This window comes from Lemur catta, chromosome 11, assembly GCF_020740605.2.
Source record: "Lemur catta isolate mLemCat1 chromosome 11, mLemCat1.pri, whole genome shotgun sequence".
Classification (NCBI taxonomy): domain Eukaryota; kingdom Metazoa; phylum Chordata; class Mammalia; order Primates; family Lemuridae; genus Lemur; species Lemur catta.
In genome coordinates, this window is record NC_059138.1 from 5759617 (window position 1) to 5780424 (window position 20808).

At 64.2% G+C, this 20808-nt stretch overlaps 1 protein-coding gene across 1 annotated transcript in view; it reads right to left on the bottom strand.

Moving 5' to 3' along the window:
• LOC123646933 (SCO-spondin-like) overlaps positions 1–20808 on the bottom strand; it is a 52250-nt gene that overhangs the window by 19620 nt on the left and 11822 nt on the right. The window contains 41 exon segments of the mRNA XM_045564122.1: positions 1183–1328; positions 1523–1654; positions 2028–2198; positions 2367–2413; positions 3187–3439; positions 4053–4217; positions 4548–4721; positions 5565–5656; positions 5822–5947; positions 6035–6164; positions 6291–6413; positions 6525–6704; positions 7319–7483; positions 7568–7738; positions 8852–8995; positions 9366–9488; positions 10665–10680; positions 10791–10943; positions 11724–11775; positions 12224–12356; positions 12437–12593; positions 13326–13453; positions 13544–13753; positions 14023–14127; positions 15001–15055; positions 15140–15293; positions 15775–15925; positions 16071–16253; positions 16348–16488; positions 16601–16753; positions 16881–17112; positions 17194–17285; positions 17918–18154; positions 18613–18834; positions 19007–19240; positions 19461–19602; positions 19604–19631; positions 19722–19815; positions 19946–20095; positions 20426–20535; positions 20623–20750. Coding sequence (XP_045420078.1) covers positions 1183–1328; positions 1523–1654; positions 2028–2198; positions 2367–2413; positions 3187–3439; positions 4053–4217; positions 4548–4721; positions 5565–5656; positions 5822–5947; positions 6035–6164; positions 6291–6413; positions 6525–6704; positions 7319–7483; positions 7568–7738; positions 8852–8995; positions 9366–9488; positions 10665–10680; positions 10791–10943; positions 11724–11775; positions 12224–12356; positions 12437–12593; positions 13326–13453; positions 13544–13753; positions 14023–14127; positions 15001–15055; positions 15140–15293; positions 15775–15925; positions 16071–16253; positions 16348–16488; positions 16601–16753; positions 16881–17112; positions 17194–17285; positions 17918–18154; positions 18613–18834; positions 19007–19240; positions 19461–19602; positions 19604–19631; positions 19722–19815; positions 19946–20095; positions 20426–20535; positions 20623–20750 — 5802 coding nt within the window.

Consider the following 20808-nt stretch of genomic DNA (forward strand, 5'->3'; position numbering starts at 1 on the left):
GCTCCCCTCAAACACCACCCACCCTCCTACAAACACACAGCTCCCCCCGCTCCCTCCTGGCAGGCAAACGCAGACCACTAGCCTTGGGGACTGTGGGGACGTGGACCCTCCAACTTATGGGAGAAAAATACCATCTTTAACTGCAGGACATGAGACTAAACTGTCAAATGCCCGTGAAATCAGCTATGAACATAGGAAATGTACAATTCAATTCGTACAGCAACAGTAGAAAAAGCCCACATTTTTCACCAACAAAATAACAACGGAGAAAGACACTGTGCATTGGAAGTGTGGGCAGAAGTTATCTAAATTTAAAAGAAACAACCATCTCATAGCACATGATTCAAGGTCAAAAGTACTAAAGTTTATGCGCAGCCCTGGGGAGTGCTGTACCTGCACCATCTTGTTGACTTCTGTGACTAGCACAAATTTACCCCAATTTTACAAAGGAAGAAACTGAGGCATGAAACTACTCAGTCAAAGCTCACAGAGCTACTACTAAGAAAAGCCTGATTTGGACCCAGATCCAGCTAGAACCTGTCCCTTCACCAGGCCTCACGGCTGCACAGCGGCTCTGTGACCCTTTGTTCAAACTCCATCATGCAGCCGGCACGTCCCAGCCACCTCCCTGCTCCCCACCCTCTCCAGTCTCTGATGGTCAAGTCAGGACCACCAGGAAGCCCTCCAGGACTGGCCCAGCCCACTTCACACGCACAGAGCTCACTTCCTGCCCTTTGGTGGTGCTGTCCTTATCCCAGGGGCTCTGGGGCTGGTCCCCAGACTGGGTGCTTCTGGAGGGGAGAGATTGCTTTTCCCCACGGTGTAGCCCAGCCTAAAACTGAGCACACAGTAGGTGCTCAGTAAATAACCGGTGGTAACAGAGGACAGAGCCCTTGAGCAGGGATGACTCATAGGACCTTCTAGACTGATCGCCATTTTACGAAGGAGAAAACGGAGGTCCCAGGAGAGATGACTGAGGCTTGTCCAGGGCCACCTGCCCTTCCTGCTGGAGCTGGGCCATGACCCCTGAGTGCAGTGCCCTTTGCTCAGCTCTGCAGGGTCTCCCTGCTTCTAGCCCCATACCCTTGGCTTTGCCTCTGCCCAGGTCCCACCTGTCCCTTCCCTGCCACCGCAGGGTCCCTAGGCCCCAGGGAGGTCCCAGCGGTGGCCAGGCAGACGCACCAGCAGAAGCATCCCAGGTGGGCAGTAGCAGCCAGGGTGGCAGGTCTGGTTAGTCCCTCTTGGGGCGCTGAGCTCTGCACAGGAGGCAGGGCCCCGAGCACAGTCCAGCCACAGCTTGCCCCTGGGACACACGCCGGGCACTGGCCCTAGGGACACAGAAATTGACAGCCCTCTCAGCTCTCCCCTGAGCTCCCAACCTGGGAGAGGCATCAGCTCTGGGCTGTTGTGGGGGCTGCATGAGGGCTGAGGGACAGGGCTGTGCTGGGGTGGCAGGGAGGGGGTTGGCAGTGCCACGGGTTCATGGGGATGAGAACGGGAGGGTCCACAGGGCAGCCCTCACCTGCACAGGGCTGCAGGCCGCAGGTGGAGAACTCCATGGGGCCAGGCAGGCCACTGCCTCGGCTGCGGTTCCTGTAGCCACCGCCACAGGGCACAGAGCACGGAGACCAAGGGCCCCACTCCCCACTGGGACCTGGGGGTGGCAGCGGTCACTGCAGGGCCTGTTTCCCATGCCCAGCATACCTCCTCCCACCCAGGCACCCTAGGGACTTCTGGCCACCTAACCTGCAGCATCATATCCCACCTCAGGGGATCTCACACCTCGGGAGGCTCCGGATTCAGCCCCGAACTGGGCTGGCCTCAGGGGAGGCTTTGGGGCCGCTCTAGGGAGGGTCTCTGTTAGGGAATGGACCCCCAGGGGTCTCTGGGGAGCATTTCTTAGTGGCATCTCTTAGGGAAGTCTCTTACACCTCTCAGGGGGTCCTGGTGGGGGGTGATGGGAGTATTCTTGGCTTCTCTCTAGAAGGTTCTTCAAGGAGGTCTCAGGACCTCATCCCAGCTCTTACCTCGACATGGCCGCAGGCTGCAGAATTCAGCCTCCATGTTGGGGCCCTGGCACTCAGCACCCCCAAAGGCAGCTGGGGGCGCAGTGCCTGCCCGGAAGCGCCTCCGAATGCCCACGTTGCAGCTGCGGCTGCAGAGACTCCAGGGGGTCCAAGGACTCCAGCCACAGGCCACTGGCACGGGGTGTGGGTGGGGGAGGGCAGTATGTGTGAAAGCAGGCATCGCGCACCCTAACTTCCCTGGGCACCAACACTCCCAGGAGTTTATCTCTGGAGGGTCCCCAGTCCCCTGCGGTCCCTGAGGGCCCACCACTGCCTGGCCTGGGCCCCACGCACGGGTACCTGGGCAGAGCTCCGAGGTGCACACCATCTCACCAGAGATACAGGTGCTGCAGAGAGAAGCCCGTGAGGCCCAGCCCGGCACGGCCACAGTCAGCCCCTGCCCTGGGAGCACTGTGAGCCTGCCCTGGGGAAGCCCCTGGACCACCACGTCCTCCACTTAAGGGAAACCCGAGGGTTTGGGAAGTGAAACGAGTTGCCCAGGTCCCGTGGGAAGTTCATGGTGTGACCAGGATCCTCACCCAGGGCCCCCACGCCACCCCCAGTGAGCTCCCCCATGCCCCAGGCACTGTGCCGTCCCTTTGTCCCCTGGCTTCATCAGTAGTCACCTTTTCAGAAGAAAATGAGATGAAATGAAAAAGAAAAGAGGGAAGTGGGTTAGCGCGCCCTCTGCTGGCAGATCATGGTGTCAGCTTTGGGTACCGGGCGCTTCAAGGTTTCTGAGCAGAAAGCAGGTGGATCCCAGGCAGGGAGGTGTGCTCAGGAAAGAGGGACAGAGGATGCTGGGAGGGGGGATGAGAAGCCCCTCTCCAATCTCTAGTTCCATCGTAAGTTGCTGCATCTATCTGAGACCCAGTCTTCCCATAAGTCAAACGGGGAAGAGCATCCCCGCCAGACGCCGCCGAGGCCAGGCAGGACCTCATTCGTTTATTCCCAGGGCCCATGCCTGGCACCCACGGCTGCTCTGATGTGCCTGGGGAATGGGGGCACGACGACTCCCCGGGGTGTGTGTGTGAGAAAGAGAGAGAGAGCGAGCCCATGCCTGCCCACCTCTGGAGCCTCCCAGCCCCTCCCTGCCCCCGGTCCCCAGGCTGTGGCCTACCAGTTGTTGCAGGAGTCCGGGAGGGCCACTGCTCCTGGCGCGTAGAGCTGCCCGTGCAGCTGGCAGGGGCACTGGTTGCGGGGCAGGCAGCTAGCGTTGTGCAGGAAGAGGCCAGGCGGGCAGGCGCAGCCAGGGACGCAGAAGCCTGTGCATTCCACCCCAGGGTCCTGCGCCAGGCACAGCCGAGGGCACGGGCCCCCCTCCCGGCGACACTGATCTGCTGAGCGGAACACCATGTTCCCTGGGCACTGGGCTGGAGGGGAAGACGGAGCAGGTCTCGGCAGGGGCAGGAGGAAAGGGAAGGGTGGAAGGGAACACGCATGCGGGTGACTGGGCAGCAGCCTGTTGGGCAGGACGGAGCCTGAGGAAGCCCCCCTCCTGCCCGCCCACCCGCTCCGGCTGGCTCCAGGGTCTGGAATGTCACCAGTAAAGAGCTTTGCTCCACTTTAGTGCAAATGTTCTTGAGAACAGAACAAGAGGACTCCAGTCATCTGGGATGGCAGAGGGCTCAAAGGACAGGGGAGAGTGAGGAAGGGGGCGGGGGCTTCTAAGGGCTGGCTCTGCTTCCCGCAGTTCTGGCGGTGAATGGGCTCCGGCTGAGGGAAGACCAGCCTGACTCCCTCGGAGGAGCCTGTTCTCCCGGGAGGGGGCCTTGCCCCAGCACAGGGAAGAGCTAAGAGCCCGCAGCAGGTGGGAGAGGCTGAGAGAGGAGGAGACACAGGAAATCCCCCCAAGTCTCCCTTAGCACAAGGCATCGCCTGTCCTGGGGTCAGAGGGCAGGGATGTGTGAAGGTGGGGCTGGGGAAGAGGCCCAACCCCCAGGAGCTGGGGGGGGGGCAGCTGGCGAACGGGCTGGGAACTGGCACCTGCGCAAGGCTGCGTGTTGCAGTCCCTGGTCTGACCGTGGGGCCCCTGGCAGGCGGGGTCCCCGGGAGCCGAGCCAGAGCAGCTGCGCCCACGGGTCTGGATGCCTCCGTCACAGGGGGCCGAGCAGGGGGACCAGGCAGTCCACAGACTCCAGACGCTGGGCTCTGTCGGGAAGAGCCGAGCCCAGGGTCACAGGCACAGGCAAAGGCGTGGGCCCAGGATGGGGCGTGGGAGGGTCGGGGCTGAGGAGCATGTAGGGTCTTAACTGCAGCCTCCATTTCCCACCAACGTCCACCCCTCGAGGGTGTCCCAAACGCTGCATCAGGCAGCCCACTAAGTTAACTGTGTGCTGGCTTCCTGGGGCGATGGCAGGGGTGGGAAGAGGCTTAAGCACAATGGCCAGGTGTGCTCCCACCCTCACCCCCCCAGGTGTTTAGAACCGGCTCAAGGGGTCTCCCTTTACTCCTCATCCCATCCCTGTGCCTGGGACATACCTGGGCACACAGGGGGGCTGCAGGGCTCCTCCTGGGTGGCCTCTCCTGGGCAGGATGTGTCTCCGGGGCTGGGGCAGAGCCGGGAGCGACTGCGCCAGCCGGGGCCCCCACCAGGGGCAAGGCAGCTCCGGGAGCAAGAGGACCAGGACGTCCAGGGCGTCCAGCCCAGCGCCTCTGGGGGGAGGGAAACGGGACAGGCCGATTGCACAGGGTCCCTGGCAGGGCTGGGAGGGGTTGGAAGCCGGGATCAGGTCTGGGAAATTGGGGGGCAGTGGGCAGGGAGGGACTCATGAGGTCAGGGAGTGCTGCTCTGGGCTCAGGGTGCTGCTTCTGCCCCGCAGCTCCCTGGAGCCCCCACTCTCCAGCCCACTTCTCACGCGCGGGAGCCAGGAGCGGAGCCTCCCACTGAACCTGGGCCCAGCCACATCCCACACCTCTGTCCTGGGCCTGGCTGGCACCTCCACAGGACACCGCCCATCTCCTATCTCCCCGGGATCAGCTCTTCCTGATCCTTCTGTGCTGGAAACCTCAGAGTCCCTGTGGAGTCCCTGTGGACACCTGTCACTGTCCCACCAGCCACTCTCCACCCGCTCCTCCTTCCCCCCTACTGCTAGAGCCTGGCCCAGACCCCCTGGACAACCTCCTGGATGCCCTCCTCACCCCAGCCCAGCTCTCCCTGCACACCTGTGAGGTCTCCCTGCTCTGTAGACCCCTCTGCTGGCACCAGCACTGTATGAGGGGCACCCAGTCCACGGAGAGAGGGAACAGTCTGGCCCCTTATCTGGCCTCTGCGTGCTCCTGCCCACCTCCCCCAGCCCAGCCAGCCTCACCTCCCTCGCCTGGCTTTGCAGACGCCGGCGCCCCCCTGGCCAGCCTGCTCGTGGGCCTGGGCCATCCGGGTGGGAGCCTCTGCCTGTCCCCTCAAGCCCCGCTGGCCAGGGTCAGTTCAAGGGCTGCCTCTCGGGTCCCATCCCAGGACATGGAATTGCAAGGAGGAAGGTGAGGCCCTGGCTGTACCTGTCCCACACTCCGTGTAGCAGGCCTGCACCTCCTGCCGGTCGCCTTCACATGGGGCACCCCCAGAAGCTGCCGGAGGGTTGGAGGGAGACCTAGGGAGAGAGCAGCCCTGGGCACCTGCTCTCCTCTCTCCCTGCCCTTCACTCTGCCCTCTTTGTCCCCTGTCCTCCCTCCACTGCCCTCCCCCCAGGGCTGGCCTGGTCCTGAGCCTCCCGCCTGCCTTCCACCCTCCTCCCACTTCCTTCTGCCTCACACACCTGAACCTGGCCCTCACTCCAGAGCCACAGGAGCGGTCACAGGGGGCCCAGGGGGACCAGGCTGACCAGCCGCAGGGCAGGGGGCAGCCTCCTGGTTGGCACAGCAGCACCCCCTTCTCACACATGCTGCAGGGCAGGGAGCGGCCGAGCAGCCCATCAGGACCAGGCTGGGGGGCCAGGCCCGGCGCCCTCCCCGGGTGCAGCTGCCCTCACCATCGGCTGCAGTTGTCCAGGAGGAAGGACACCCCTGGCTGCTTCAGCTCTTCGCCCACGAGGCAGGGACACTCAGAGAGGGGCAGGCAGCGAGTGTCATGGAGGAGGAGCCCCGGGGGACAGCGGCATCCTGGGGTGGGGGTGGGGGGTTGGGGAGGAGCACTCAGCCCCAAGGAAGGCAGCAGGGAGGGCAGCTGGAGGGTGGGGACTGGTGGCCTGGGGGTGCCCATGCTCCCCCACGTGTGGCTCTGCTCACCCTCCACGCAGCGCCCACTGCAGCTTCTGTGGGCCTCGGGATCCAAGCAGGAGGGTGGGCACGGGGGCACCAGCCCTTTCTGGCACAGATCGGCACTCACATGCACAAGGCCCAGCCCGCAGTCTGGGGGGAGGTGGGCACCCGTGGGCGTGGGCACCAGGAGGCCGAGACCTGCCCCAACCACCCCACGCCCATAGCCTTCCTCCCGGGTGTCCCCAGCCCGACTCTCCCTACCTGTGCCACCTGTGCAGGGCTGCAAGCCACAGGGTGCCCTCTCTTGGGAGGCCCCAGGGCAGGGGGCACCGCCGTTCTTGGGTGGAGGGTCCACACATCTCCTCCGGCGACTCTGATGGCCACCCCCACAGGAGACGCTGCAGGGTCCCCAGGCCTCCCACGTGGCCCACGCCCCAGCCACTGTGGGGGAGGGAAGAACGCGGGTCCACAGGGACGAGCCCATGAGACACAGGCTGTGTTACAGAGGGCAGGGCCGGGGAGCCGGGCACCTGCCCATCTGGGGCTGGGTAGGGGCACCCCCTCTGGAACGCACAGAGACGGGTGGGGGACCACTCCCTCGGATTTACAGAGCAAAAGGGCAACAAGGCCTTCGGCACGGAGCCCAGGGGCAAGTGGCATAGGCGGTCGGGCTCCAAACACCCTCACAGGCCTCCCCCTTCATCCTCATGGCGCCTCCAGAAGCAGGAGTGACTGTCACACATTTGCTCATGAGGAACCTGAGACTCCGGCAGGGAAGGAGGGACAGGCCAGGGAGCAGGGTTCCTGACGAGCCCTTTGGGGGTTCAAGGCTGAGAGCTCAGGAAGGCACTGTCCCCCGAGAGCCCCAGAGACGGAGGCTGGACGCTGGGGTCCCCAGAGGAGAGCAGGACACTTCCCTGGCAGGGGTCCGGGATGGGAGCCGCCCCACCCCAGGTTTCCCATCTGAAGGCGCCTGAGCAGGCAGTGCGGGTGGGGAGTGCCCCCCTTCCCTTGGGTGCAGGGGCTCTCCTGGGGAGGCCGGGCTGCAGGCTTACCTGGACAGGCCCGCACGAAGCAGGACTGGCTGCGCAGCCGGTCGCGGGGGCAGCTGCCCCCAGGGAGGGGAGGCCGCAGAAGCTCTCGGCGCTGGAAGGCAAGGCCCAGGCCACAGCTGCGGCTGCAGCTGCTCCAGCCAGCCCAGGCCGCCAGCACACAGTCCACTGCAGGGGGACAGGCGGGCCGGGGCTCGGTGGGGCTCATGCAGGAGTGGGGCCCTCAGGGCTGCCCCCACTCCCGGCACATACCACAGCCGTCCTCATCTGAGCCGTCCTGGCAGTCGGGCCGCAGGTCGCAGTGCCGCTCAGCGGGCAGGCACTCGCCACTGCCGCAGCTCAGCTGGCTCCGAGAGCAGAGGGCCCTGGAGGCCGGCAACCCCGGCAGGGCTGTGGTGGGCACCACAAAGGGCACAGAGCTCGCTGCCCATGGGGTGGGAGGAGGAGCCACAAGTGATTATGGGCTGGACGACACCCTGAGTCCCTTCAGCCCAGGCCAAGAGCGCACACAGCGTGCTGACTGGAGGCCCTGGGCTCCCCCTTCTCCCCCTGCCTCCTGCAGCCACGCCCAGAGCAGGCTTCCTTCCACCGCACGTGGGCGAGCGCACAGGGTCTTTGGGCTGCACAGGCTCTCACACAGCCTCTCTGCTTGTCAAAGCCCCTTGGAGGGTCTACACAGAGGTCAGTGCATCCAGAAGGGCAGTTCATTCCCTTGGGTACCCTCTTCCTGAATGCATACTCCCTGGGATGCCCCTTCCTGCAATTGGGTAACACTTGACTTCTCCTGATTGGAAAACTAGGTTTTGATCACTTTGATCTACTTTGGATGGATGGATGGATGGGTAGATGGGTGGGTGGATGGGTGGGTGGATGGATGGGTGGGTGGATGAGTGGATAGATAGATGGGTAGATGGGTGGGTGGATGGGTGGGTGGATGGATGGATGGATAGATGGGTGGGTGGATGGGTGGGTGGATGGATGGGTGGGTGGATGAGTGGATAGATAGATGGGTAGATGGGTGGGTGGATGGGTGGGTGGATGAGTGGATAGATAGATGGGTAGGTGAGTGGATGGATGGATGGATAGATGGGTAGATGGGTGGGTGGATGGATGGGTGGGTGGATGGGTGGGTGGATGGATGGATGGATAGATGGGTGGGTGGATGAGTGGATAGATAGATGGGTAGGTGAGTGGATGGATGGATGGATGGATGGGTAGATGGGTGGGTGGATGGGTGGGTGGATAGATGGGTGGATGAGTGGGTGGATAGATGGATGGGTAGATGAGCCTCCTCAAGGGTCAGATAGGTCTAATAAAACAAGCTGGGACCCAAGACCTATCCTATTCCCCCTCTTTACCATCCCCAATGGCACACACATTCCCAGTGTTTTTACCCATTCAGTTTCTCTCCAATCCCTGCTGCCCAAGCCTCTCCCACGTCCTTCTCATATGAGCTAGACATGGGAGCAGGGACTTCCCCACACGTCTTGCCACCCTCCCACCACCGAGGGGCAAGCAGACCCTCCAGGAGCTCACCACAGCGCCTCTCGTCAGAGCTGTCGAGACAGTCCTCCCTGCCGTCACACAGCTGCGCCTGCTCCACGCAGCCCAGCACCTGGCAGGGCACCTGGCCAGGGCTGCACTGCACCGGTGGGAAGGGCCTCGGGGCAACACTGTGGCCTGTGGGCACCACCGCACCTGCTGATCAGTGGCCTGCCCTGTCCTCCCTCCGTGGTCACCTCCCAGCAGCCCCTCTCTTGGCACCCAGTGTGCCCCACTTTTTGCCTCTCTTGGGATAATGGAAAAGGAGTGAACTGGGTCCGGAGGCTTGGGTCCTAGGCCTGGTCCTCCCCAAAGTGACCCTGAGGGGCGGCACGGGCCATCAGGGCAGTGGGTTCGTCCTGGCTGCCTCCTCCCCTGGGAGAGGTTGGGCACGCCACCTTGAGCTGTGTGGCTTTGAACAAAGCAGTCAACCTCCTAGGACCCCTGTCCCCTCACAGGGAAGTTGGCTCATGCAGGCTTTGCACAGACAGAGGGTTTGGAGCTTTACCAGCAGGGGTCACCGGAGTCGCTGGGTGCGGGAGGAGCACGGTCACGGCGGCCATCCCTGGCTGCGGGGTCCCAGCCTCCGTCTGGGGTGTGGGGGGTGGCGGGTACTGTCTGCACGGATTCCCTAGAACTCAGGTGAAGAGCCCTGGAGGCGGGGGCAGGACTCACGGGCCTCCTCTCTGTGGCTGGAGGAGAGAGAGAGGGGAGGCCTGCCCAGCTCCGCTTCCCACAAGAGGATGCAGCCTGGGCCCTCAGGAGCTGATCCCAGGCTTCCGGCTGGTGCTGGGTAATCGCAGGTACCACAGACCACACGCCACCTTCTGAGGGGTCTCAGATCAAAAAAGAAATGGGACTCGGTAGTCCAAGGGGCATAAGAAGGGTTTTAACTGAAAATAGACGACTTAGTTTTGATCTGAGATTTGTACTCTATTCTCAAGAAGACACAAGACAACTTCCAAGTTCCAATTCACTATAAAATAACATATTCAGGGAGAGAAAGGACTGAGGTCACTTAAAGACAGCTAGCAGAAAGAGCAAACACTACCAGAGTCTCAGGATGAGCCCATTACGACTGCTGTACAAAAAACTAGTTTTGAGCTTCCCAGCAGCTATAGTGAAAAGGGTGTTAAGAGTCTCATTTTCTGACAAGAGATTCATCTTCAAAAACAGCCATTTTTGGAGAGCCAGACTTAGAATGAGATTAGACTCCATCCCATGGGGGCTACATGTCATAGACCTGAGGGATAGTATAAGTTGCTTCATTTGCTCAGAAACAGTCTGGCCAGGCTTCTGAACTTCCATCAGAACTTACAGGGAGGGGCCGTGGAGGTTGTCTGTAAGACCCCCTTTTCTCACAGCTGGGGAAACTGAGGCCCAGACAGGTGGTGTGGTGTGCCCAGCGTCTCCCAGGGGAGAAGAGAGCCCGAACAAAGCCACCGCCCTGATGGCCGTCGCCTCCCCTCCTTCCTGGCTGTCCCCCTGTGAAGACAGCTCTCCTCCGGCTGACGTGCAGGTGAATGATCAGGTGGCCCCAGGAGGCTGATCACAACTGGGCAGGGAGCACCCTCCTTGTCTTGTTTACAACGTGCTAACTTGGTGACCCCGTCGGCCCCCGTGTCCACGTAGAGAGATCAGCTGCCAGCAGACACTTCTGCAAGGCGCAAGGTGGCGTGCTGCACGGCGGGGAGCAGAGGGAGCGCAGGCCGGGCCAGGCGGCCTCCCACCCCCACGGGGAGGCAGCCACACTGTAGGGCACAGGCTCAGCCCTGGGAGCGGGCCTGGAGCCACCTACCCCACTAACCTGCGGCCCTCGAACCCTGGAACCCCAGAGGGAGGGCAGGGGCAGGACCTGGCCATGTCCAGGATGACCAGTGTCTCCTCCCAGCGCCAACCCCGCAGCTCTCTCACTTGGGGGAAGTCAGGGGGCAGGGGATGGGAACCTCTGAGATGCAACTGCCCCTTGCTCTGGAAGGGCAGGTGGGGATGGGGCTTTGGGGAGGGGCCTGGAGCTTGTGCACATACCTGTGGGGGGCGCGGGTGACTCCTGCACGGGGTGCCCGTGTTCAGTCCCCGCCAGAGCCTGCGGAGGGAGAGGGCTCAGCACCCCGCGCAGTCCTGGCTCTGAGGGCAGCTCCTGTCCAGGCACCAGCCTCCCATTCCCACTGAGGGTTCAGCTGGGGCACCCACAGTCCCACTGCCCCCACTCACCTTCCCTCTGCCTCCCCCGCAGCCCAGCGCAGAGCTGAGGATGGCACTGATTCCTCTGCATGTGAGGTGGGCTGCCACCCTCAGGTGCCTGCCCACCGTCCTCAAGGAGCTCAGGGACCCTGCTCTCACTGGCCCACCCAGGCCACCCACTTCGGCTCTTGCCCCTCAAACTTCCCCGTCTCTGCCCCAACACGAGCACGCACGTGCACACACGCACACACGGGCACACACACATGCACACCCTCGGGGCTCCTGACCAGGCTGTTCCCCAGGGGCAGTGGCCTGCCCTCTCCTCCACGTGATAGACACCCAACCCCCATCCTTCTAGCCTCGTCCAGGGAGCCCCTGAGAACCCGGGCACAGTGCTCTTCCGGCTCTGAGCATGGATGCTCTGGCAGCTGCCCCGTGGGCATCACCTCCCCGCCAGGGGCAAGGGCCTCTCTCGTCCCCACACTCCTCCAGGCCAGCGCTCTGCCCTGTGCTTCTGTCCACCTCCGTCTGCCCCCAGAGGCTCCTGGGCTGCAGGCCTGACTGAGGCAGCACCAGGGAACACACGTCGGGGAAGCGCTGCTGAACATGCACAGCGGGGAGACCAGGCACAGGAGTGGGGGCTCCCTGTCCCCACCCTCTGGGCCCATGGCTGCCCACTCACCTCCCTGGGCTGGGTGGAGGAGAAGACCGGGGTCCAGGCTGTGGAATGGACTCTGGAAAGAAAAATAGGCACAGGGGTTCCAGGGGCTCCCTCAGCTTGAGAGCCCTGCATCCAGGCAGGGGTCAGGGCCCTGGGCTGGGCCTGGGGGCTTGTCTGGTGGGGCACTTGGGCACTTGGGAAGGACGATGCCTGCCGAGGCTGGCAGAAGTGATGTCCCACCCCGAAGTCGGGGGAAGGCCTGAGAATCTGCATTTCTAACAAGGTCCAGGTGCTGCTGCTGCTGCAGGTCTCGGGGCTACACTTCGAGAACCCCTGAGCCCAGATGCTATGGAAAAGGCACAGCACCCTAGAATCCTGGGTGGAAAAGGGCTCTGAAGGTGCCTAGCAGCAGCTCCTCAGCATGCAGGGTCTGTGGGCACCAGGGGGGTTGGTGTAAAGGCAGTGCAGGGTCCCTCCTGCGTGGCTGCCCCTCTAAGAGCTGGGCAGGAGGCCCCCCGCACCTGGGCACGCAGCCCTCCTCATCTGAGCCGTCCCTGCAGTCTGCAGCGCCGTCGCACGGGCCCCCTCTCAGGGCACACTCACCACTGGCACAGCGGTGCCCGGCCCCGGGGCACGGAGGCACGGACGGGGGCACTGTGGGGGCACATGGCTCAGGGCTGCTGGCATGTCATGCCCCCTCACCCGCCCGCCCACTCCTGCCCAGCCACGTGTACCTGGCTCACAGCCCAGCAGCTCCACCCGCAGGAAGACGCTGCGGCCACCCTCGCCGTGGTGGACATCTCGGGGCCACACTCTGATGTACCTTGCCTGCACCATCCGGCGGAATGTCCATACCCCGGGGGCCGGGTCACCCCAGGTGTCAGGGAAAAGCTACCGGCAGAGGGTGCTGCTGACGGAGCCCCACCTCCTGCTCAGGCTCCCCCCACGTGACCTTCCAGTGCCCTTCATCATCCCTCCCTCACCCCTCACCCTCTCGGCATGGGCCCTGCCCCCCCCCCAGAGCCCAGGCCCCCCAGCAGTGGCCATCTGGGCCTCTCGAGGCTGTGGGTCTGGTCCTGGCCTAAGCTCCTCCTCCCGAGCTGGCGGTGCCCTGAGGGCAGGGGCCAGGTCATGCTCACCACTGTGTCCCCAGGGCCTGGCCCAGCACCTGGCACATAGTGCGTGCTCCTTACACGGTTAAGAGTGAACATGTGGCGTGGGCTGACCCCTGCTGCTTCCTGGGGCTTGTCTCCCCGGGGTGATGCCAACCCCAAGAGGGGAGGGCTGTGCCCAGGCTGCTCTGCACACGGCCCTGCGTGGGCCTGGGCTCCCCGAAGCCCTCACTAGACTTGCTGCCTCCCCACCCCTCTCCCCCGCAGGCTGCTGGAGGGCTCCACTACCTGCCCTGGGTCTGAGCCACTTGGATGGCTTCCAGTGTCCACTTGACAGTGCATCCAAGCCTCTGCTCCCCAGACCACAGTCCCTGCTACTTCTCAGGTGTTCAACAAGCATCTAAGCAGGCAGTGCCCCTCAGGGAGGCTGAAAGGCCCTTGGCGACAAAGACTCTGGGGCCTACAAAGGGGTAAGGTGGGTCACTGGCCCAGGGTCTTGGGAGGGTGGTACCTTGGGCAGGGACAAGATGCCAGGAAAGATGTCGTGGTAGTCATGCCAGTGTAGACCATCACTGCTGAGCTGGAGCAAGAAGCTGGTGACAAAAGCGTTGGAGGAACCAGCCGCCTGCACTATGATGCCTGGGGCGGGGCCAGGGCCAGAGCAGAGGTCAGAGCTGAAGGGCTACTCCCCTCCCCCTGTCTCTGCCCTCCCCCAGCCTCTGCACTGACCGGTGAGGTTCTGGGGCTGCAGCAGGTCCAGCTGCAGGTAGGGCTGCCACTCGGCGTAAGCACCCTCTCCAGGGCTCCATCCCTGAGGGCCTGGCCCCTCGGTGGGGGCCCCCGGGAGGGCAGCCCAGGTGGGGTGCTGCAGCTGCTGGGACGACGCTCGCAGGCTCCCCTGTGGCAGTCGGGCCAGCCCCACAGGAGAATAGCAGGGGTCTGTGTGCAGACGGGAGAGAGGAGCTGGACTGGGGGAGGACAGAGGGTGGCAGGAGCCACAAGGGGAGCTGGGGGATTTGAAGGGCTCACACAGGTGTCCAAGGATAGGACAATGGGACAGAAGGCTGGTCCGGGGAGATCCTCGGGATAACGATCCTCTGTGTGCGAAGCAGGGGTAGCTCCCCGAGGTCCTGTTTTCCCCAGGTCTGGCAACCCCTGGGCAGGGTGCACCCGCTCAGCACCACACTGCGACAGCACCTGGCCCTTACCTCCCGGCGGAGGCAGAATGTAGCTGACCAGAGGGGGTCCGACCTGGGAACTGGGGGCTGGAGCTGGGGCGGGAGTGGCCATGGGGTGGACTGTCTGGTCCTCTCCTGGGTGGGGAGACTCTGGGTCAGGATGGTGACACTGAGAGAGGCTCATAGAGTCATTGGCCCCGCTCTCGGGCCTCTCCCCACTCCGTGGAGCACTTTCTCTCCACGACTTCCCAGGAACCACAGGAACAACCCCCAGCTGAGAAAGGTCCCTCCTCCTTCCCTTCGTGTATATTGGGGGCTTTCACTTCCACTGACCATTTAGCGAACATAGAATAAAACCGCCAGTCCAAAGCTGCTTTAGGCCCAGGACCGAGCAGCTGCAGTTCCTAATCCAGGGATGCTGTCACTAATAGGGCACCTTTGTGGACATTAGAAAGGGGCTGCCTCCGGATGGGAGCAGCCCTATGGGCTGGCGTCTAGCCCCCACTCACCAGCCAACTCGTGCAGTCAGCAACCTATACCGCTGTGTATGCTGGCTGTGTCTTAACCTCAGCACCCTGTGGATGCACTTTTAGGGTAAGGAAGCTGGACCCATAAATGCATCAGTTTATAAGCATTTGGATTTTCCTGTTTCATTTGTAATTCATTTTAAGGTAAAGATGCTCTTGAAAACGTCCAACTTTTTCAGGAACGCAGGGGGACAGGAGAGCAACCAGATCCGGCCCAGCAGAAAGGAGAGCGTCCTCAAGGATAGCACCAGGTGGGGGGCGAGGGGCGGGGGAGGCAGAGAGCCTCAAAGGGACAGGGGAGGCCGGCAGAGAGGGAGGGCAGAGCCAAGCCCGCCCACCACAGGGCCCCTGCCTTCCCCGCATCCAGGACTCCCGCTGCCCACCGCCCTGAGGCTGGGGTATCCAGCTGCCTGGCTCCCCTCAGGGTCCCCACCGATCCTCCTCCCCTCGTGGCTCCTCTGCCATCCCCCGGCCCACTCACCAGGCAGGACACAGCGGCAACACGATTCTCCTGTTCCCTCCACCAGGACCCAACCCTGTGGGGACCCAAAGGTCAGGCCACCTGCCTACCTCCCACCCACCCCATCAGCCGCCTCACAGTGCCCCCTCCAGGCTCTCACCTGGGGGCAGCGGCCCAGCGGGCAGTAGGGGGAACAGTGTGCGGTGCGGTTGTGCAGACACTGGCACACCCTGCAGGGGCCCCCGCGCCAGCGCTCCCCGATGCGGTGGACCCGGCCCTGGTGCTCACAGCCCTCACAGGGCTCCGTCAGGCACCTGGGGAGGAAGGGGACTCACCCAGGGTGACCAGCCCTCCTGGTTTGCCTGGAAAACTGGGAAAGTCCTGGGCAAACTGGGATGTTTGGTCACCACACCCCATCTTGCAGCTGAGAAATTGCACCTGGCCCAGAAGAGGGGCAGGGAAGCAACTTGTGCCAGCACCACAGCCAGGGGGACCGGGCAGGCAGATACCGCCCCTGGCGAGCTCCACCCCAGGTACCTCCAGAGGCGCAAGGGGCCAAATCAGAGGACCCATTCCTGCACCCGCATTTGTCAAGCTGCACCTGTGGGCTCTGCCTACCCCCTCTGGACCCAGAGGGCATGAAACTAAAGTAGGAGAAGGCTAAGTCCTGGGGTTTAGCCTGCAGGGGCATGAGCAGGGTTCCTAATTTGGGGTCCCCCTATCATGGGAAGGGACACACAGGAAGCCTCCTGAGTGGGAGGTGGGGGCGAGGGCCCCGGGGTGGGTGCAGGGTACCTGCGGGCCTTGCGGTGGATGCCACGGCACTGGCGACCTCGGCCAGAGGGCTGGGGGTTGTTGGGGCTCCGGAAGGACCACTGGATGCTCTGGCTCCCACAGGGGCCCAGGCACTCGGCCCAGGGGGCCCAGGAAGACCAGCCACAGTCCACTGAGGGAAGGCCAAGAGTCAGGGGCGGGGCTCCTCGGGTGGGGACTGCCTAGAGCTGGGGCCAGGAGGTGGGGGTGGGTGCCCGGCTGGTGATCTGGGGAAGGGACCAGGGACCCAGAGGGAAGGGCCTAGGGTGGGGCCTCACCAGCGCAGTCTGGGTTGGGCCGGCAGCGCCGGGGCCTCCCGTCTTGGCAGGTGCAGAGCTGGCAGTCAGCCTTGATGTGCTGCCCAGGCCAGTAGCGGGCACCGTCCACCAGGCAGGGGCACTGCCGGGGCCACACACACCTCCCCTCCACGCCAAGCACCTGCCCTTCTGGGCACCAGCAGCCTAGGGCAGGCCTGGGGTGAGGCTTCCATGCAGGGGGCTCGGCCTCCACAGACCCACAGCCCGGAGCTGGACCCTGGGCCCTGAGTCCCCTTACCTGGGCTGCTACAGGGCCGGTCAGGTGGGCAGGTGATCTGGCCAGAGATGTCATCGCAGGTCAGAGGGCAGGGGGCACAGGGCCAGAACACCAGCCCCCCGGAGCAGGTGGCGTTGGGGCAGCCGTCCTGAGGGCAGGGCTCTGACAGAAAGCCAGGACCGAAGGCCAGGGGTTGGGAAGGGTGGATCACAGCAGGAACAAGCCTCCCCAGGCGGTCCCCCACCTCCACCGCGGCCCCCTCCCTTCCACTCACTGGTCTGGCGGGAGCTGTGTGGGCCCCCGGGCAGTGCGGCACAGGTCCGGCCCCCGTTCTGGGGTGGCTGGCACTGCCTCTGCCGCATCATGGTGCCCCTGCATGGCTCGGAGCACGGAGACCAGGGAGACCAGGAGCTCCACTCTCCGTCCACTGTGAGGCAGAAGGACACGATGGGCGGTGGGCACCGTGGGGGAGGGCTGAGGCCCAGGGCCCTTCTCCTCCCCTCCTTTCTCCAGGCCCTGCCACCCCCCCCGCCCCTCCCAGCCCCAGGCCTCACCTGGGCAGGCCACGCTGAAGCAGGCCTGAGACTGGTGCTGGGGGCCCGGGCAGTGCTGCAGCACCAGGAGGCCAGGTGGGGAGCAGCGGCGGCTCCGGGCCTGCACCCCAGGCCCACAGGTGCGGCTGCACAGCCCCCACGGGCTCCAGGGGCCCCAGGCCCCACAGCCCTGCTCTTCTGGGGAGGGCCCGGCCTCCCCCGGCCCTTCGCAGTCAGGCTTCCCGTTGCACACCTGGGGAGGGGATGGGATCAGGGCTCCTGGCCATGCTGGGTGCACAGTGGCTCTGCCTCCTCCACCCATTCCCACTCTCACCAGCTGGAAGCCAATGCAGACGCCATTGGGGCAGGTGTATTCTGGGCAGGGAGCCCCTGTCCTGTTGGGGCCTCCTGGGGCTGGCAGCCCTTCTGAGGGAGAAGAGGAGAGAAAACACCGTTAGCAGGGCATGACAGCCACCTTCCTTGCCCACGCTAGCATGGCCACCCTCAGGGGAACAAAGTATTTCACCACTGTCCAACTCATCCTTGCTATGGGGACAGTCGGGGATCCTGTCGCAGAGCCACCCAGGGTGTGGGCACTGCCAGGGGGCAAACCGCAGGGAGAGAGCCTATGGCAAGCTGGTGGCTGGGTGGAGCCTATGGCCACGGAAGGAAGTGTCCTGCTGTGCGCCTGTCCCCTCCCACCCCTCCCTGCAAAGGGGCTGGCAGGGGTGCCAAAGGCAGTGGAGGAGAAGGCTGATAGGAGGCAGGGCCAACATGAGACCACTCCTGGCTCAAAGAAATCTCTGGGCAAAGACAAAAGTCCCTTTCCTCTCTCCCCTGGGCCTCGGTGGGAGGGCAGAAAGTTTTCGAAAAACTTTCATGAAAAGATCGCAGGAGCATAAAAGTCGCTCAGACTCTGAGCCCCCGTCCCACGTCCCTCTAGCTGCTCGCGCAGCTGGTCCGCCGAGGACAAGCGCGGGACGTGCGGCGGTGCGTGCGCGGAGATGGGTCCGGTCTGTTTGGCCGGCGGGGCGCGCAGGTGCGGGCGCGGGACTCACCGCAGGCGTCGGGGCCCTCGTCCGAGCCGTCGGGGCACTGGGGCACGCCGTCGCACAGCTGTCCGGGGGACACGCAGTGCGGGCCGCTGGCGCAGGGCGCGCGGGGCGGCGCGCAGGGCCCGCCGCAGCCGCGCTCGTCGCTGCCGTCGGCGCAGTCCTCCTCCTGGTCGCAGCGCCAGCCCCGCGGGGTGCACTCGCCGCTGCCGCACGCAAACTCCAAGGGGCCGCAGGGCGGCGCTGCGGAGGGCGCCCGCGCTAGACCCGGGGCGGCTGAGCGGCCCCCAGGCGGCTTTGCCCTGCCATCTCCTCACCGGTTCCTGCCCCCACCTCCAGGCCCTCACGTCCTTTCCTGGGCTGGGCTGTACCCACCTTCTGCCCAGCCCCAAGTCCAATCCCTCCTGCATTTTGCTGCCCTATTGGTTTTCCAAAAGCTCTCTCTTGAACCAGGAATTTCCAGAAGACTCCCCTCAGCTCAGAGGGAGGCCTTGAACGCCAGGAAATAAAGGTTTGGACTCTTCAATTCCCCTCAAATGCCCCCCTTGGCATTTGGCATTCACGCGGGCATCTCCTCTTGTCTCCCCATGCCTGCTCCTTCCCACCCTGAGCACCACCCACGCCTCCCTCAGATGCTGTCCCCACCCCCTCCCGGGACGTCCCCACCAGCTTTCTCCACCCATTTCCTCCAGGATACTCACCCGGGCTGGGGCTAGCCAGGAGACCTGGCGTAGTGTCCAGGGAGCCAGTGGAGCGGCCAGGCAAGGTGCCAGTAGGTGGTGTGGGCAGAGAGGGGAGGGGGCAGTGTCCAGGCCCCTCGTCAGCTCCGTCTGGGCAGTCCCAAACTCCGTCACACAGCTGGATGGCTCCCACGCAGGTGCCCTCGATGCAGGACACCTCCCCAGGGATGCAGCTCACCCGCTCTGGAGCCACAAAGGAGGAGCTGGTTGCAGGGCACTGCCCCCTACTCCACCCACATGCTCACAGGTGCTAACTTCACAGCGGGAACCTGGCAAAGGAGTGGGGCTCACAAGGACACGGGCCTTGTGGGAGGGGGTCCCTGGGGGGCAGGAGTCCAGGGCCGGGACAACGCACCCAGGCAGGACTCCTCGTCAGCGGCGTCTGGACAGTCAGGGTGCCCATCGCAGAGCAGGGCCGGGGGCAGGCAGCTCCCGTCGGCACAGGCCAGCGAGCCCGGGGGGCACGGGCAGCCCTGCTCATCCGAGCCATCTCCGCAGTCGTCCTTGCCATCGCAGAGCAGGGCCGGCGCCAGGCAGTGGCCAGAGCTGCAGGACACCTGCCCCTCCCCACAGCCTGGGGCGGCACAGCCTGGCATGGGGGAGCAGGCAGGCTCAGGATACTGCCGGAGGGTCCCAGGAGGACCAGACACCCCACCCATCCCACCCTCACCAAAGTCGTAGTCGCTGGCAATGGGAGCAGCAGCTAAGGAAGACACCCCAGGGGACAATGACCTCAGCCCCAGAAAGCTCAGTGACACGTACAAGGACTAACCCATTACTGTCACTGCCACACACAGGCACAGACTCACCCTCCTCGTCTGAGCCATCGCCACAGTCATCCTGGTTGTCACAAAGCCACGAGAGTGGTACACAGTGTCTGTTCCCCTGGCACAGGGCCTCTCCCTCTGCACAGCCGGGCACCAGGTCCTCGCAGCGGGCACCGTCACCCCCCACAGTGCCACTGACTTTCCCGGCACGTGCTGAGCACACGGTGTGCTGGGATCAGTCCAGGCTGGGCTTGGCCCAGGGCCCCTCCCACGGGCCCCTCCTAAGGTCAGGCCGCCACTCACCAGTTCCCGCAGTCCTTCTGCAGCACGGCCCCCGGCGGGAAGAAGCTGCCCTCCCACTCGCAGGGGCAGGCGGCCGGCTCCACGCAGGCTCCTCCTGAGGCCACAGAGCCCAGGGCTCAGAGCAAAACGGCACAGTGGCCACTGGCCCAGCCCTGTCACCATGACCCGTGGCCCCCTCCCAATCTCAGTGCTCCCTCCCCTCTGCCCCTTCTGACTCCACACACCGTGCAGCAGAGTCCCCTCGGGGCAGAAGCAGCCCTCCACGCAGGCCACAGCCTGGCAGTGCCACCTGGGCTTGGGACGGTGGTCATGGCAGGTGGGGGGACACATGGGGCCACAGGCCTCATACACCTGTCCCCCTTCACACTGCAGGGCTGGGGGAGAGGAGAGAGGATCAGGTCACCGAGGCACCAGGGCAACAGAGTGCAACAGTACCAGGCAAGATGGCTCAGGTGACACCCATAGAGGGCAGAGGGGTGCCTGGCATAGACTTTTGCCAAGACCACGCCCAGGGCCATTTGTACCGTGTCAGCTCTACAGGGCAGCCATTCTTGCATGTCTGCTCATCTAGAGGAGTGTCTGGCAGCAGGAAACTTGCGATACATGGTTGCCCTCGAATGAGCAAATGGCTGGCTCTTCATACAGCACGAGCGTCCTGCACGTGGCAGGACTGGGCACAGGAGCTGAGAGTGGGGCATACTCACGGCAGAGCTCCTGGCTGCGCCAGCGCACATGGTGCCCGTGCCGGGCACACTCGTCTGCATAGGTGGCAATGGCTGAGCAGAGGCACTCACAGTCGCCCCCTGAATCGCAGCTGTGGGAGGGAGCGTTCAGCCCCAGCACCCCCTCCCCACCCCTGGCACCCCCCACTCCCACCTGCCCCAGGCCCTCCACTGCTTACCCGCAGGTGTCATACACACACCGCTTGTAGTGCTGCTGCGGGGGCACCTCCGCATGGCACGGGGCAAAGAGTGGCTGCAGCAGCACCCCACAGTGGGCCCGTGCCCAGCCAGCCCGGTGGGCATTCACCTGCGGGCACAGGGCGGCTCCAGCATCTTGGACCAGCCCTGGCCTCTGGACCCCACCC